Here is a 16,188-nt window from a genome sequence, read left to right as displayed (position 1 = left end):
CCGGAGTACTCCAATGACAACCTGGAGCTCTCCATTAACAACCTGTTATTCTCCAATAGCAATAGTGGAAAAAGGACGTTGCATATTTTTTACCAATTATGTATCAGCAAAACTTTGTATTTACAGGCGCAGTTACACAAACATATAACAAGCTCTGAAAAGACGAAAAACAAAAGGCGCAGTTACACAAACATACAACAAGCTCTGAAAAGACGAAAAATAACTATTGTACACAATTTCTTGACCATGAAAACTTAAATTCCAGGCCTATATCCACATGCTAACACATTTGCAACAATTGTAACACCGTGATTTCTTTTAAAGCACGTTTAAGCGTATAAAACATATATCCGGTCACTCTTGCTAACACTATAACATAGCCATAGGTATAAAAGAGATGCTACTTTGAACGAATTACAATCTCAGATTAGGTTGATAATTTATACAGGTTTGCTATTGAGAGATAATAAATTATTTCATTCCAACATGAATGGACGCGTAGGCGTATGGCTGCATTTGCGAAATCAAGACCACGTTATCGAAACACTTTCCTTTTTCCTACCTATACTGGCCTAGTCTTGGAGACGCCTCTGCGTCCAGAAAGCGACAGTTTCGAGACACAGTCATGTGAATGGCTGTACCTGGCGTTTTGTTTCTACACTAGTTATCCCTTACTGAGCTCCAGTCACAATCGTCGTAAGGCGTCGTGCGACTTTGATGTCGTAGGATTTTCTCAAGCAAGTTGTGACAGAATCAACCGCTGACAAGGATCTAGCATCCTGTTTCTCAACAAGACAGCTAAATTTGTACGACTACGCCAAGTATGCCCTTAGTTTCCGATTGCACGACAAGCCCAAGACGTTCGCACGACAATCGCACGACAATCGCACGACAATCGTACGACGAATGTGACCGCACCCTTACTGCGCATGCACGGGGATCTCCGCCGTGGGGCTGACGTGTCGCGCATGCGCAGGTGGCGGCGGGACGTTGTGCTGGGTCTCCCTGTGCCTGCGCAGATCCACCTTGCGCTGGAAGGCGCGGCCGCACGAGTCGCAGGCGAACGGCTTGAAGCCGGTGTGCTTCCGGGTGTGCGTGATCAGGTTGGAGGACTGGCTGAACGCCTTGCCGCACACCAAGCACTTGTGGGGCTTCTCACCTGCAAGGGCAAAAAGTCATACATTTAGACTCAGACAAATATACTGTGGTTACTACTTATGTTTCCACACACCAAGCACTTGTGGGGCTTCTCACCTGTAAGGGTACAAAATCAAACATTTAGACTCAGACAAGCAAGCATACTCATTGTTCAATGCTTCTATGTTAGATGTTACTACTGTCCCGCACACTTGTGGGGCTTCTCACCTGTGATGGAACAAGGGGAAATATTTAGACTCAGACAAACAAACATACTCCTATAGTATGTTAGATGTTTACTACTTCATGTTACCACACTAGACGCTAGAGGGGCTTCTTGCCTAGGAGGGAACAAAGTCAAACATTTAGACTTACTAAAGCAAAAGTTTTGTAGGTCTTACTTATACCCCCATTCCACTAGGACGGCGCTCTCGCCGTGCGCTCTCTACAACCTATAGCTAAAATTTATATGTACACAGCATGTCATTATCATGGATGTTTCATAATTGAAATAGAGTATTTTTATTTCATAAGTCAAAAGTAACAAATAAGCAAGCAGTGAGAAGAAGTGGCCGAGGAGATGACAGCAGACATCATAGAGAGGATATGGAGAGGTACATACAGATACACAACAATGAATACCAAACTTTTGAGGTCAGAATGACGTATGGACAGCACCCACGCGCGCATTGATTCTGGCACATTTCCCGGTAAAAAAGCGTTCCTTCCAATAGCCCGGCAGTGATCCGCCAGAGTGCTCACTTCTGGTAACGGACTCTCGTAAATCTGTAAGTTCCGCTGAGTGATAACTAGAAGGATGTATGAGCCACTCTGCAAAACTACCGCACGGCGAGAAAATCAGCCAACAATTGTCGTATAGCCTAGTCTCTACCAGACTAACTACGCCGGCTCTAGGGAGAATATTTGCCAGGGTTTCATTTACAGGCTACGCGGGCGAAATGTGATCTTCACCGTGGACTGACTCTACTGGCTAATAAGTCATTTTTCCATACGCCCGTATGAGGGCCAGGTGGAGGCTACTGAGTGCCATCCTATCTGATTTAGCGGGGCTCGCATACTCGCTCCCTCGAAGACTAGAAGACGTTAGCAAAGGAACATATTTGTACGTCGTAAAGCTTCCAAAGCAGAATGACAAAAGCTTTTGTTCTTTTATTGCTCATCTCTATTGAATAAAAGCCACTTTTGTCTAAGAACAAGAAGAGATGTACCAGTCTGCTAGAAGGCCTCTGGCTGACGTGTCTTGACAAATGACTAGTTCTTAGCGAGAGTGCCATCCGTTACCATTGCTGTCAAACCCCGGCCCAAACGGAACCACTCTATCAAGCCAACTCCCAATACTCTCCAAGCAGATGTTTGGCTTTAGCTTGTCTCTGTTCTGTGTGTTTTGCTTTTGGACAAACAAGGACGACGTGGCACTGCATACACTCAAGTATTTTTTCACTTATTTTAACAGTGCCACGTACAGAGAATAATAACCCACGTTTACACCTGGGTGGAGTGAGGAAAGGCATCCTAAATCGGTATACATGGCAAGAAATCGGACATAGAACAACAAGGCACATTTTAGAATCTTACACAAAATCTTACATCGAATGAAATTGTACCCAAGGGGATTCATCGTTTTGTGTCATTACTTGGTTAGATTAAGGTTATGCAACCTTTTCTTTCTGAACCGTCAATTGTAGATTGCTCGCTAGGCTCTGCCTCTATATCATAAGGAAGCAGGCTCCTGGAAAAACATCTGCTTGGAGACGATCGCGGTTCCCAGCCATTCCTGCCCGCCAGACCCCCTCCAATCCCGCTAATTGCCGGGAATGGAGCCGTCAATGTCGGTTCCTGATGGCAACACGCCTCGCTACATAAACCGCACCGGGAGCAGCGCTTTTATCGCCGCGGTTTGATGGGAGACGTCGCGGAGATGGGCGTAATGAAATTGTGGCCGGAGTGATGGATCCGTCCGGTTATTGTGGCCGATTGAAGGATTCGGATTTTAGTGATTTTCGGCCCTCGGAAGGGTGATTCCGGGGAGCCGGGATGGGCATTGATTAGCGGCGGGAGAGATGGGCCGGTGCGCCCGCCCGGGGGAGCAGTTCCGCCCGTGATAAAGAGAGATGAGCTGTTTATCTGTTAACGATGCACAGAAACGTCTATCAACCCCGCAACATTAGGTCAAGCAGGGAGTTAGGGCCCCTAGTAAGCTCCAAGCAGATGTGTGGAGATGAGCTGTTTATACCTGTTAACGATGCACAGAAACGTCTATCAAACCCGCAACACCGGGTCAAGGAGGGAGTTAGGGCCGGGTAAGCTCCAAGCAGATGTGTGGAGATGAGCTGTTTATCTGTTAACGATGCACAGAAACGTCTATCAAACCCGCAACACCGGGTCAAGGAGGGAGTTAGGGCCCCTAGTAAGCTCCAAGCAGATGTGTGGAGATGAGCTGTTTATACCTGTTAACGATGCACAGAAACGTCTATCAAACCCGCAACACCGGGTCAAGGAGGGAGTTAGGGCCGGGTAAGCTCCAAGTAGATGTGTGGAGATGAGCTGTTTATCTGTTAACGATACATAGAAACGTCCATCAAACCCGCAATCGGATCATGGAGGGAGTTAGGGCCGCGGTAAGCTCCAAGCAGATGTAAGGCATGAAAAGTTTTTTCAGATTGTCGTGACAGAAGGATTGCAAGGAAGGAGAGTATAGAGTACAACATTGACGGAATGGAAGAAATAGAGAAGTAGAGATTCGAAGAGGCGATGACCTGAGACGACGGATAGAAGGAGAGAGAAATGAGAGGAGATTGCGCATCCGTTCTTTAAACCAGAGTAGTTACGTGCCCCTTGCCCCCAACGCTTAAACTCCGGCCTCCCCTCAGATCTGCCGACCCCAAATCTCTGCTTATGCACCTATTTATATTCAAATGGCTCCATCAATCCTGGAGCAGCAAAATCAAAATCGGCGAAATTGTCGGCAATCTCCGGTTTAAACCGGCGGGTCTCCGGGGCGCAATTACGCGGGAAATGAGGATCGGATGGTCCGGGCAGGGCAGGAGGACGGGGCGGGGAGGGGGGTTAGGCGATCTCGTGGTTTGGTAGGACAATGTAGGAAGGTGCAATCTTATATTTATTTCATCTCAAGACAACTTATAACAGTTGTTTCCCGAGAGGGTCCCTGCACCAGTACATAGAGAACATGTTACATGTTACCTTCAGTCCGGGGAAGACAAAATTTAAAGTGGACGACATTCAGTAGAAGAAATAAAATCAAACTAAATTTTTGTTCATGAAGTCTAAGCTGTTCCAAGATAAAACTCAATAGAGTTCAAAATGTGTAGTGTACAATGTAGGTCAATAAATTTTAAAAAAATGTTGGTATTGTGTACTTTTGTATGATGACCTAGGCAGATACTAGAGCGGAAGATCATAGCATCTTTAATTTGTTCTGTTCTTCAGAAACAAAGGCTCCCAACATCTGCTTGGAGATTAGCGGGCTGTAGTTCGTGTCACGTGCAGACGACAGGTAGACCAGGTAACACACCTGAGCGGTGCATCAAGCTGTTACAATAGCGGTTAACAAAGCCACCAGCTGACGTTCGCCTTCCTACTTTCCATGCAACGTCAGCTTTAAATCAGACCGATCTGAGAAGGGGCTGTCTCAAAAGTTCAACTTTTCTCTACAAAATTGATTTTCTCTACCCGTTAACGAAATCCTAGGCTTTTGAAAGTGCACGTATATAAGTTGTGAACAAAAATCACATATCTGATAAATAAACTCGACTTTATGCCAAAGTCGTTCTGAAAGTTCTGTCGCCATGGCTTGCATTCAATCACTACACTTCGGAAAGTATTTTGTTTGAAAGAAAGCACGACATTTATAGACGACCCCTTAATTGCAGGGCAATTATTTCCGGCAGTTCTGTAACATCTGTGCTGGGGGGGGGGGGGGGGGGGAGATAGAGACAGATGGAAGTTTAACTTTAACACGACAAAAACGATAGGGATTTAAATTCAGTTGTGGCTCATAGAGAGCCATTCCAGGTGATGTGTACAGAGTAGACGGTTTCAATAATGTAACAGTGAAATTCTGACAAGCACAATTCCAACTCTCCCAAGAAAAGCACTAGTAAACCTTGCAAGACGTAAGCAAGTTGGATAAGCGACAGCAGTCCAGATTCATCCGTTTGTTCATTTATTCATTCGTCAGTCAGTCTACCGCACATGTAACTTTACTATCATTCAGGATTGGAAGGAGAAATGAATGTTAAGTGTGGCGACAAAACTCATCCTGTGTTGATACGGGAAATAGAAAACAAGATTCCCCTTAACTCGCTATAAAAGGCTGGTTTCCCGTGATTTAAGGCGGTGATTAAGTCAGTATTGCCCCATGACGTGTTATTACCCGCCCCGGTACTTCCCAGTAATTTGGCGCTGAGAGTAATTCTGATTGGGGAGAAGTGTTATTAGGGGTGGTTAGGTCCGGCTGGGGTCGGGGTGGAAGGATTGTGTCATCCGGGATTTAGTCGTCACGAAGTTATAAAGCACATGAGGAGAACAAGCTCCAAGCAGATGTTATTACGGGTAGGGGTTACAACAGTGGGGTCGGGGAGGACGGGTTATGTCATCCGGGATTTAGTCATCACGGAGTTATACAGCACACGAGGAGAACAAGCTCCAAGCAGATGTTATTACGACTGGTTAGGTCCGGCCTGGGCCGGGATGGACAGTCTCAAAACAGAGATTTGACATTGGTTTCCATGGAAACAACGCGATGTAACTGCCTGGGAAATGCTCCCTCCCTCCTTATGTAATTGTAGCTGATTCATCAGAGAACTACATACACGCGTGACACGTCAGGACGTGATGAAACTCTCGCACGCAAATCTGACATATTTCTCTAAATCTCGTCTAGTAGTGTAGAACCTCATCCGTTGGCTAAAATGTAAAAACTAGAATATCTAAGTGATCAATACAAAAATACCCTTGCTTCTTATCCTTGCTGTAGACTGAAGTCTGTGATTGCTTTCTATCCCCTAAACTACGCTAAAAACTTGCTGTCTTTTTCTCTTTCCGCGTATGAATTCTGAGGCTATCTTGTCGCACTGGGACTGCTCAATCTCGGGCAATTTGGACCAATTTTCGCCGCGGGGCTTCTTCAATCACTGCTGAGGCTAACTCGCGAGCGTACGGGACCGACGTTAGCCTCCACCAGGCTATTCTCCACTGAGCAGAGGTTTCGTAGCCTCTACCAGGCTCCAGAGGTCGCTGGGAAAATCTTAGAAATTGGCCAAATAGCCGGATAACATGCCAGAGAAGTTAGTCCGCTATAGAAGTTACAGTGCCATATTGGACCCTCTCTCCGTAGCCGACTCCCTTAGCATACTATTCACTCTATTTGGCCAATTTTTACTACTTTTCCAGCCATCCGCGGGGCCTGGTAGAGGCTAGAGGTTTCGATCTGGGGGCTAGTAGTGAGGATTCTTAACACTGCCCTCCCGGCCACTACTAGCCCCCCGATCGAAACCTCTGCTGGGAGAATACCACCAGGCCTTCATTCCTATCATGGGGTTATGAGAGTAGAATTCGGGCAAAGTAGTAGAGTGAATCATCACCATAGTAGACTGAATACTAGTAGTCTGTACTTGCAGTTGACCCCAAGCATGTCCAGAACCATGTACTACAATAGGAAGTCAGTCCGCGGGAAGAGTGATTTCTAGACTACACGGGAAATGTTATACTATGCAGATGATGGTGGCCAAAGTCCCCTCTCTATAACCAGCGTGATAGTTTAGTAGAGACTAGAGCAGGACCGGCCTCGTGCCGACAGACCGTGTACAGGGGAGACCTGATCAGCTGTTGTTTATGTTTGTACTTGACATCAGGCATGTCCAGAACCGTGTACGGCAATAGCGAGGGACAACAAGAACTATCTCTCAAGTGGTGTCTGGTGACAGCTGAGTATTGGAAACGTCCTTGGACTCGCTCCGTGATCATGAACAATCTCGGAACATGAGAGAGAATCATTATAAGAAACGAAGAAAAGGGTAGAAAAATGAAGGAATGTGAATAACTAAAGTAGATAAGTAAATCAGGTTCACACAACGCATAACCCTCTCTGTGAACAATCTTAGAAATGTAGGAAAACTCGTGAGAAACAAAGAAATTAAAGGACAGAAAAAGGACAGTAAAAAAACAAGCAAATCAGCTTCATGTTAACTTTAAAGGTATTGTTTTCTTAAATCTGATAAGATAAGTTGAACTTGGAATTTAAGGATTTTTGCACGCCTGAGACAAATGTTCACACTTGTGCGTATGTTCAACTCCGTATGAGTTGCGTATTAAACATGTTTATCATTTAGCTAAAGTTTGCGGGGACCCACCAATATATTGTGCAGCCTGGTTGTCAAACCGAAAAATTGACTTAAACCAAAGAAATGTCAATACGCTACCCATATATATACGGAAATGAATATACGCACAAGTGTGAACGGGTCTAAACAGGTGCTTCTTTAGGGGATTCGAGCCGAGAATCTTTACATTTCAAAATAGCCCTTACCACAAGACTAGATATGATTATCAGAATAATGTTTAAGGCTTTTAGGACACGCCTGGGCCGTCTTTAGCAGGTGCGCCTTTAAGATACGAGGACGACCCGCCAAGGACACCAGGTTATCAGGCGTGACGATCTGAGCTTCTGTTTCCCGGTGACCGGAGAACACGGGACAGGTACGTCAGGTACGTCAGGTATGCTGTCGGCAGGTGCGAACATTTATTGGGGGACTGCCGCCACTTTTGGGTACAAGTTCCAAAAACGTGGAAAATATGTCAAACCGGTTTCAGGTTACAAAACATTTTTCGTCCAACTGGTTGTAGCCAGAAGTAAAGACAGCTGGAATACGCATGCTCCGCGTAACCCTCGCAACCTCCCTGTCTTTTTTGCTCTTAAAGTTTAACGATAAACCATGATTTTCAACGCAAAAGTATGAAAGTTGGATGAGCAAGAAAAAAGATGTCGAGTTGTGACTGATATCACCGTTTAATGCAATTGTTTTCCCCTACGCTTCCTAAAAACAAACTTACTTGATACCTGTGTACTGTTATTTTGGCCACGTCGGTTTGCTCGTTTTGTTCATTTGTTTACCCTGGTTCAACAAAGGTCGGGTGCAGCGTGCGTGTGCGCCGTACTGTGCTCACGCGTGCTGAGTGACAAGTGTCAACAAACTATCAGGGACAACCGGCGCGCGCGAGGACAAAGGGACAGGGACGTTTAACACCCACTCCGTAACTGATATGGAATTGTACAGTTTTGTCTTGACATCAGCTTTCGAACCGTTCCATCTAAAGGTATTCTTACTGAAAATGATGGCACATGTGTAAAGGAACTGAGGAAGACAGGGAAATAGCTTCATAAACGGACAGAGAGAACGAAGATGTGAATGAATGAATGAATGAGTAAACGAGCGAGTAAATGAATGAATGAATGAGTCGTTAGTGTGAAGGTGCGTTTCTTCATGTCAGACCTTCATGAATGATTGACTGAATGATTGAGTGAGTGAATGAGTGAGTGAGTGAGTGAGTGAGTGAACGAATGAATGAATGAATGAATGAATGAGTGGGTGGGTGAGTGATTGAGTGAGTGAGTGAGTGAATCAGTGAATGAATGAATGAATGAATGAGTGAACGAATGAGTGAGAGTGTTAGACAGATAACAGCAGCTCACCTGTGTGTATGAAGGTGTGTTTCTTCATGTCTGATTTCTGGTGGAACCTCTTGCCACAGTACTGGCAGGGGTACGGGCGCGTGTCTGAGTGGATGAGGAGGTGGGTGGAGAGGGTGGAGGACCGCTTGAAGCACTTCCCGCACTGCTTGCACTGGAAGGTCCGCTCCGTGGTGTGGACGGACCGGTGCTGCTCCAGGCTCACCGCGTGGCCGAACGTCTTGTCGCACACCTGAAGGAAAGAATAGATAAGGAACTATGAACAAACGGAGAAATATTATCTTTTAAATTAAGAAATAATCTAACTAAGAGCGTGACTGGACGACTTGTCGCAAACCTGGAATAATAGATAAGGAGCTGTAAACAAACGGAGAAATATTTTTAGAAATGAGAAATTATCTAACTAACAAAACAACATAACACCTCGTTGTAAGTTCCTTCGTCTTTCTTGATATTTCAAACTTATATGTAATTTAATCTTTTCTACTCTTCCTTTTATGTTGATATGTGTCGTAATACTTTTGATAAACTACAATTTCTAGAATTAGGTAATATTGTTGTATAAAATATACTAAAATAAGGTAATATTATAATTTACAAATTTAGTTTTTTTTTGCCTCCTTAATCATTGATTCATTTGTTTGTCTACATGTCTACTTATTGTTATGTTCGTATGTCGGACATCGCTATCAGCCTTATCAGAATAACACAATGTGTTTGGTGTTCAAAATTCCTCAACTTCGATGTTCAAATTAGCTACGAGAAATGTAATGGTAAATGATACTTTATAATCCTTTATCTCTGTTTAGTCATTCTTTAGTTTAGATATACATTTCCGTAGTATCGTCGTGTTTGTGTGGTCCGTTTTCCCTATCAGCCTCATCTGAACAACATAATGTGTTTAGTGTTCAAAATTCCTCCCTGCTCTCAATGAAATGAAACATGCGATATGAATCTGTTAATGAATAGCTAAATAGGCGGACTGATGAATAAATAATGAAAGTGGATTGGAAAAAAATGAACGAGAAACTATTCAGGCTACGAGTCATAGATCAAAGAAGATACGGCCAACAAGAATTAGAGAACAAGCTATGCCACTGCCGTGTAAAATGTTGTAGAATTATGGTAACTTTACAGAAAATAAAATCGTGCTTAAGGTGACGTTTGCCTTTAATGCTTGTAATTTAAACTGATCTTACATATATTTTATGTCAACAAACCATCCTCTTTGCCGGCGGGTCCCTTGGGAACGGTGGACGGCATTCTTTCTTGTATCTCTTCAGTGTAACACGGTTATTTTTTATTGTTGTCCGACTTTATCAGCAACAGAAACGCGCTACAAGTTAGAGCTCTTTATCATAATAAATGGTAAAAGATTTGGATGATGTTCGCCATTATGAATCAGCTTTCTTACGTCAACAAACCGTCCCGTTTGACGGCCGGTCCCTGGGGACCACCGGACGACACAAACCCACCGCTGTAATGTGGTGACAAATCTACCTGAGGTCCGCGGGCGGGTCTTCTCTTTGTGTGGGACAGGAGTCATTATCATGCCAGGTTGGGCACTTCATGTCGCGTTAACATGATGTACTGTAGATACCGAAATATACGCGAAGTATTGCCGCTGATATCAAGCGTTTAGTCCGACGTATTTTAATGACGCAATGGAACAAGAACAATATATGTTCACCTCCGCAATATTTAAGGCACAAAAGAAAAGAGAGACCCAGATGTTGCAATGTTGAAACCATAGGAACCTTGATATAAACCAGGTAAGATGTTTTTACTTTGCCAGTGGTAGAGCTGCGAAGTGACCAACACGATATTTTTATCTGTTTCCGGTCTTCTCCATTAAAACTGATATGAAACCTTAATACTAATTATAAAACTGTGCAAAGAATGGTCCAATAACTTTCTATCAATACGTATTTGTCACTGGTTCATAATTTTCATATTCAATTTATACTACCGTAAACCTGTAAACTTTAGGCGAAGTTATGTATAATCAAAATCGTTGCTGCTGGTGATGTTGTATAATGCTTAGTCATTGTATTTGTTTCCTATTCCTAACATAAAGTCTGTAAAATGGAGCAATGTTAGCAATTAGATAACAGCTAGTGTTTCACTCTATGTGTACCACCAGAACTTGTGATATAAAAGCATATTACTGTAATCAAATGCAGATTTTTGTGTGTAAAACAACTCACTGTCGCTAAATTCTTGATACTACTACTGTATGCTTTTCGTTTATTTTTTTCTCAGACAAAACCGTTTTAAAGGTAGAATAGTACAACAATAACTGTAACGCTGAGCTACAAGACCTTGAGGGTCTGAAAGTATTCCCTGCGCCTGTTGTTTCTCTGTGTGTGTGTGTGTGTGTGTGTGTGTGTGTGTGTGTGTGTGTGTGTGTGTGTGTGTTTAGAGAAAGTCTATAAAGGTAGAATGGTACAACTATGAAACAATAACGGTAACGCTCAGCTGCGGTGAAACCTTGAGCGGTCTGAAAGTATGCCCTGCGCCAGTTGTTTACGGACAACCGAGCCATGTCCGCGCTCAGCGTATCAAGGTTCGCGGGAAAGTCGTCAGCTGCGGAGCCTCGCGGACAGGACGGGTCGGCGGCGGCGTCCGGGGCGATAGCGTCACGTCAGGCGCACAGGTATGGCCGCTGTTTACTCACCTGAGCCGCAACGTGCGTCAGAATGCCGTGCAGTAGCCTCGGTAACAGGTTTCACGCCGGGCGCGTAGGCATTGTTTACAGAGGGTTAAAATTATTAAGCCGCGAAGTAAGATATTGCAAGGGCACTTATTGTCGGGCAATAACCGTTTACAGCTGTCCTCTGTCCGGACTTTGGGAACCCATCCCTAATACTAATCTCCAAGCAGATCTCAACGGTGCCAAAATCGTACAAGCTAGCCAGAGAAGCTCCAGTCAGCCAGAGAAGTTGTCAAGCACCGTCGGGTTGTAATAAAAACTCCTTCTGCCAGTTGGATACGGTCTTTGCAACCGTTGGGTCTGCTTGGAGACTATCCTAATAGATTTCTCAAGTTATCATGCTGGGAGATCCTACCACTCTGCACAACATGTTTGCTATCAAACAATATGGTCATTCTAAATTTAGGAAATCATTTCTCACATTGCAAGAGGCACCGGGTTGGTAACACGACTTTGCCCCTGGCTGTACCGCTTCGTATGACATGTAAAAGACCACGCATCTATCTTTTTTATATTGCTGCATCTTTGTTTTTTGTTTTAAGGTGAACAGTTATGGGAACGCCTGTCTTTCACGATTTCTTTATGTCTTCTGTTTCTACAGATTTGAAGGGACCCATAGAAAGGTTCTCGAAAGTAACTAGTACGAATTATATTTATCATAAAATAGCTTTACGTAAGTTACATGATGGTGTCTAAGGTTTTTAAAAGCAGGACAATGTAAAATGTTTCTTACCTTTCTGTCTTACATGTATATATGTATGTATGTATGGTATTGTAAAATTTGAGAGGACTAGAGTTGAGAGCCCTTATTTAAAGGTGATTTCATAGCTTTACATCTTACCAAATGTTACTAGTATCGTTATCAGGGAAAGAAGAACAAAAGGAAAGCATTTCTTACCTCACAAGCGAACGGCCTCTTGCCGGAGTGCGACCGCCTGACGTGCACCTCGAGTCCGTGCGGCGTGCTGAACACCTTCTTACACTTCACGCACGAGAACGACCCCGTCAGCACCGTCGGACGCTTCTGCTTCTCCGGCGGGGCCTCGGCGTCCTCCCGCCCGCCGGCCGGCTGGTCCAGCCGCCCGTCCACGTACTCGGAGTGGGAGGTGGGGGAGGGGTAGCCTCCCGGGGGTGGGGACACCAGGGTCGTCTCCAGCTTCAGCAGATCGTACCTGAAAATATTGAAAATGAATTTCATTTTGTGATGAATTGTCCAACTTATAGTAAAGAGAGAGATGCGCTGTTACAGACTATTACTACTAAGACAAACTTCACCCTATCTGGTACACAGAGCGATATTTTCCATGTACTGTTGTCATGTCCGACTCCTATTTCCATCTATACAGGTCAATTCCTCCATTTATCATTCCAAAAGCGAGACATAATTACCCATACATGACTATATTGTAACCCATATACTGGTTTCGATGATATTTTGTACTTAGAATCGTAGGATAGTTTAGCCTTTAGTATTGTTGATCTGATGCCATACATTGTACCATGTGAGATTGTTGAGCAATAAAGTTCACTCTTTCATTGAGTTCATTCGTACCTCTTGAAGGCGCTCTGTCTGTTGACGTCGCCCAGGTTCAGGGTGGCGCCGTGTCGATGGTGGGCGGGTAGTAGGAAATCCGGGCGGAAGATGGAGCGGTCCAAGAACGGGGACGGCGTCGGGCGGACCAGGTCGCCGTCACCGAAGAGCCTGGGGAATCCGTACGGCCAGGCTCCGCTCATGTCCCGTACGCAGCCCAGCGTGCTGCCGGGGACCGGGTCCATCACGGCTGGAGCCGAGAGAAAGAAAAAAAACACGGAAATAAAAAATCAATAGCCGTAAATCACAGCGCCCAGGCTGCGCGTAATATTCGCCAGATTAGCCCCAGATTTCAATTTTCTATAGAACTGTTATTTGCAAGTGTAAATTTGCCGCTACTGTATGTGTGGGCGCTGTGGGTTGTTTACACGTGTCATACCTCAGTCGCTACGAGACCTGCATTCACAGAAATGAATATACATTACGGCATGTTTAGACAGGTAACCATAGAGGCCTAACACCTATACCTGGGAATCAGGACGAGTCAGTAGACGTTACCGCTAGACTATTTCTTAAAAGAAGGTTATTGTCATCTATATCTCACCTGTAGGGCGAGTCGGTGAGAGCTGCGGCACGAAGGCGGGGTTGTCGGCGGACCACGGCTGCGTCCTGGGCGGGTGGTCGCGCGTGTCGGCCCGAGGGCAGGTGACGGGGTCCTCCGCTGCCGGCGTTAGCGGCTGCTCGGGGTTCTCGGGGACGCTCGGCTCCACGAGTGGCGGTGCTTCAGCTGTGAAACGAAGACAAACACGGGTTGTAGACAGAGTCATTGCGGGGGTGGACGGCACGGCTTCTGTACGCGCTTTGTTCCAACCGACGTGCACTGAAACCATCTCTATACAAGGCAACAGCTTTCGGAAACTGGTACAAAATCAAACACTCTTAAACATAAACATACTCGTAGACAATAGGACAAAAAAGATTAGAACATAAAAGATCACATTTTCTATCTCCGGTCAGAAAACTGATATGCTGTGAATACTTGCCTGTTGCCTAGTAGCATAGAGTAGAGAAAATAGACTTCTTGAAAGACCGAAGACTACGCTAAGACACAGGTCTTGATGCGTCTTAAGAAGAAAAGACAGCCACAGGACGTTCTTTCTACGATGTTCAGGTCTCACAGGGGCATACAATTCTGACGACATATGACGAAATGCTCATCTCTACAAGATTCAAGGTTTCCCGAGCTAGATAGCAGCGATTTACGCCACAAATCCTGCCTATGACTCCTACATCTACAAGGAAAATCTAGACTCCAACAATCTAACAGGGATGGGGAAGCTGTGTAGAAGACCTCCTAGCTCGGCTGGAGTGAGGGAATGATCGGCGGTGGTCCCGCGGCCTCATGGCGCTGCGCCCAACAAGTGCCCTGGGAATACCCGCAATTTGCCGGCTAACAGCGAGAGCGGTTCTGGATCGATATACAACATACCCAGGTCAGGGGACGGGTAGACTGGAGCAACCACTGCCGAGTGGAACGTTATTTTTTCTCGTCGAGTAGGAGGAAATATCACCCGGAAAAACGTCGCGCTTTCAATGGGAAAGTATATAAAATGGACCCTCTAGTGTCAACAACGTAAGGACGGAATTGGCCGCAGCGATGAGGACTTAAAGCTAAGGAACCAAAATATGCCTGTGCCCAGTGGTATCAGAACATTTCTCATAGATACACACCAACTTCTCTAACGCACATAAACGTACAAACCTTCAAAACGCTACAATGATAGCAACAATAGGCAATACCAAAACAAGTCATACAATGTCGTGTTTGAATACAAAAAGAAGCTGCTTAGGTACTAAAGCACAGAGAGTGAAACACGTTTACGTACCGCATAGCGGGACTGAAAAGTTTTCCACCCTGTCCTGCCCAGGCCTGCGGCTCAGCTGGTGGGGCTTCTTCTTCTTCACAAGAAAGGATCGCGGCATCTTGTCTTCAGGTGAAAGAAAAACTGTTGGGTAAAGACGACAACACAGAGACTACAGAAATCACTCCAATCAGACCGAGTCTCTCCTGGCGTGAGTTTGCCCTCAATCTGTAGCGGTGTGAGTTAACTAGCGGGTCCGGCCGCGGCCGTCTGATTATAGAGTGTGCCGTGCTGATTATGCTAATGTGGGGGATGGGCGGGATAGCGGGGCGGGGCGTGCGTACAGGTACCGGGGCTAGAGCGTCAGCTACAGGTGTGACGAGGCTGATGTGGGAAGATATGGAGATAAAGGGACGCGGCACTGTCGTTGTGTGTGTATGGTGAAAACATATAAATGAGATATCGCACAATGTAATGTACAAAGTATGCTAGATAAAATTAATCAAAACACAAGTTAAGGATGGGGTTAGATCTGCTGCTACAGGTGTGACGAGGCTGATGTGGTATGATATGAAGATAAAGGGGCACGAGGCACTGTCGCTTTGTGTCTATGGTGAAAAATATACATGTCATATAGCACGAAGTAATGTAGAAAACATCATAGATACAATTTATTAAAACACAGGTATGGGGCTAGATCGTCGCTACAGGTGCGATGTAGTAAGATATAAAGATAAAGAAACGTCGCACCGTCGTTGTGTGTGTATGGTGAAAACATATACAGTCGATATCGCACAATATGTATATACATGTATGTATAATGTATAAAATTCATCAAAACACCTGTACGCGGCTGGTAAGATATAAAGATAAAGGGACGATAGACCATTGTTTTGTGGGTATAGTAAGGGGAAACATACACGCGACATCCCACAATGTAATGTACAAAATATGGTAGATACAATTCATCAAAACACAAGTCAAGTGCGGGGCTCGATCGTCGCTAAAGGTGTGATACTGATAGACAAAGATAAAAGGGACCTCTCAACGCCGTTTTGTGTGTGTGGTGAAAATAAGCGTGCGATATCGTACAATATGATGTACCAATTATGGTAGATAAAATTTATCAAAACACAGCCACGGGACTAGATCGTAGGCTGCAGGTGCGACAAGGCTGATGTGATACGGTTATACATGTATGATAATGATAAAGGAA

General features: G+C 44.9%; 1 protein-coding gene across 1 annotated transcript in view; it reads right to left on the bottom strand.

Annotated features, from left to right (window-relative positions):
• Positions 1-387: 387 nt before the first annotated feature.
• The window catches only part of LOC136442202 (zinc finger protein Gfi-1b-like), a 42,946-nt gene continuing 27,145 nt past the window's right edge, over positions 388-16,188 (bottom strand). Inside the window, exons 2-7 of the mRNA XM_066438939.1 lie at positions 14,997-15,098; positions 13,715-13,897; positions 13,132-13,360; positions 12,478-12,751; positions 8,870-9,098; positions 388-1,159 (exon numbers count right to left, since the gene is read on the bottom strand). Of these exons, the coding sequence (XP_066295036.1) occupies positions 921-1,159; positions 8,870-9,098; positions 12,478-12,751; positions 13,132-13,360; positions 13,715-13,897; positions 14,997-15,093 (1,251 nt within the window). The 5' untranslated portion in view covers positions 15,094-15,098 and the 3' untranslated portion in view covers positions 388-920. The remainder of the gene's footprint in view (positions 1,160-8,869; positions 9,099-12,477; positions 12,752-13,131; positions 13,361-13,714; positions 13,898-14,996; positions 15,099-16,188) is intronic.

This window comes from Branchiostoma lanceolatum, chromosome 9 (genome assembly GCF_035083965.1).
Source record: "Branchiostoma lanceolatum isolate klBraLanc5 chromosome 9, klBraLanc5.hap2, whole genome shotgun sequence".
NCBI lineage: Eukaryota > Metazoa > Chordata > Leptocardii > Amphioxiformes > Branchiostomatidae > Branchiostoma > Branchiostoma lanceolatum.
This window is presented reverse-complemented; position numbering and strand designations above follow the sequence as displayed.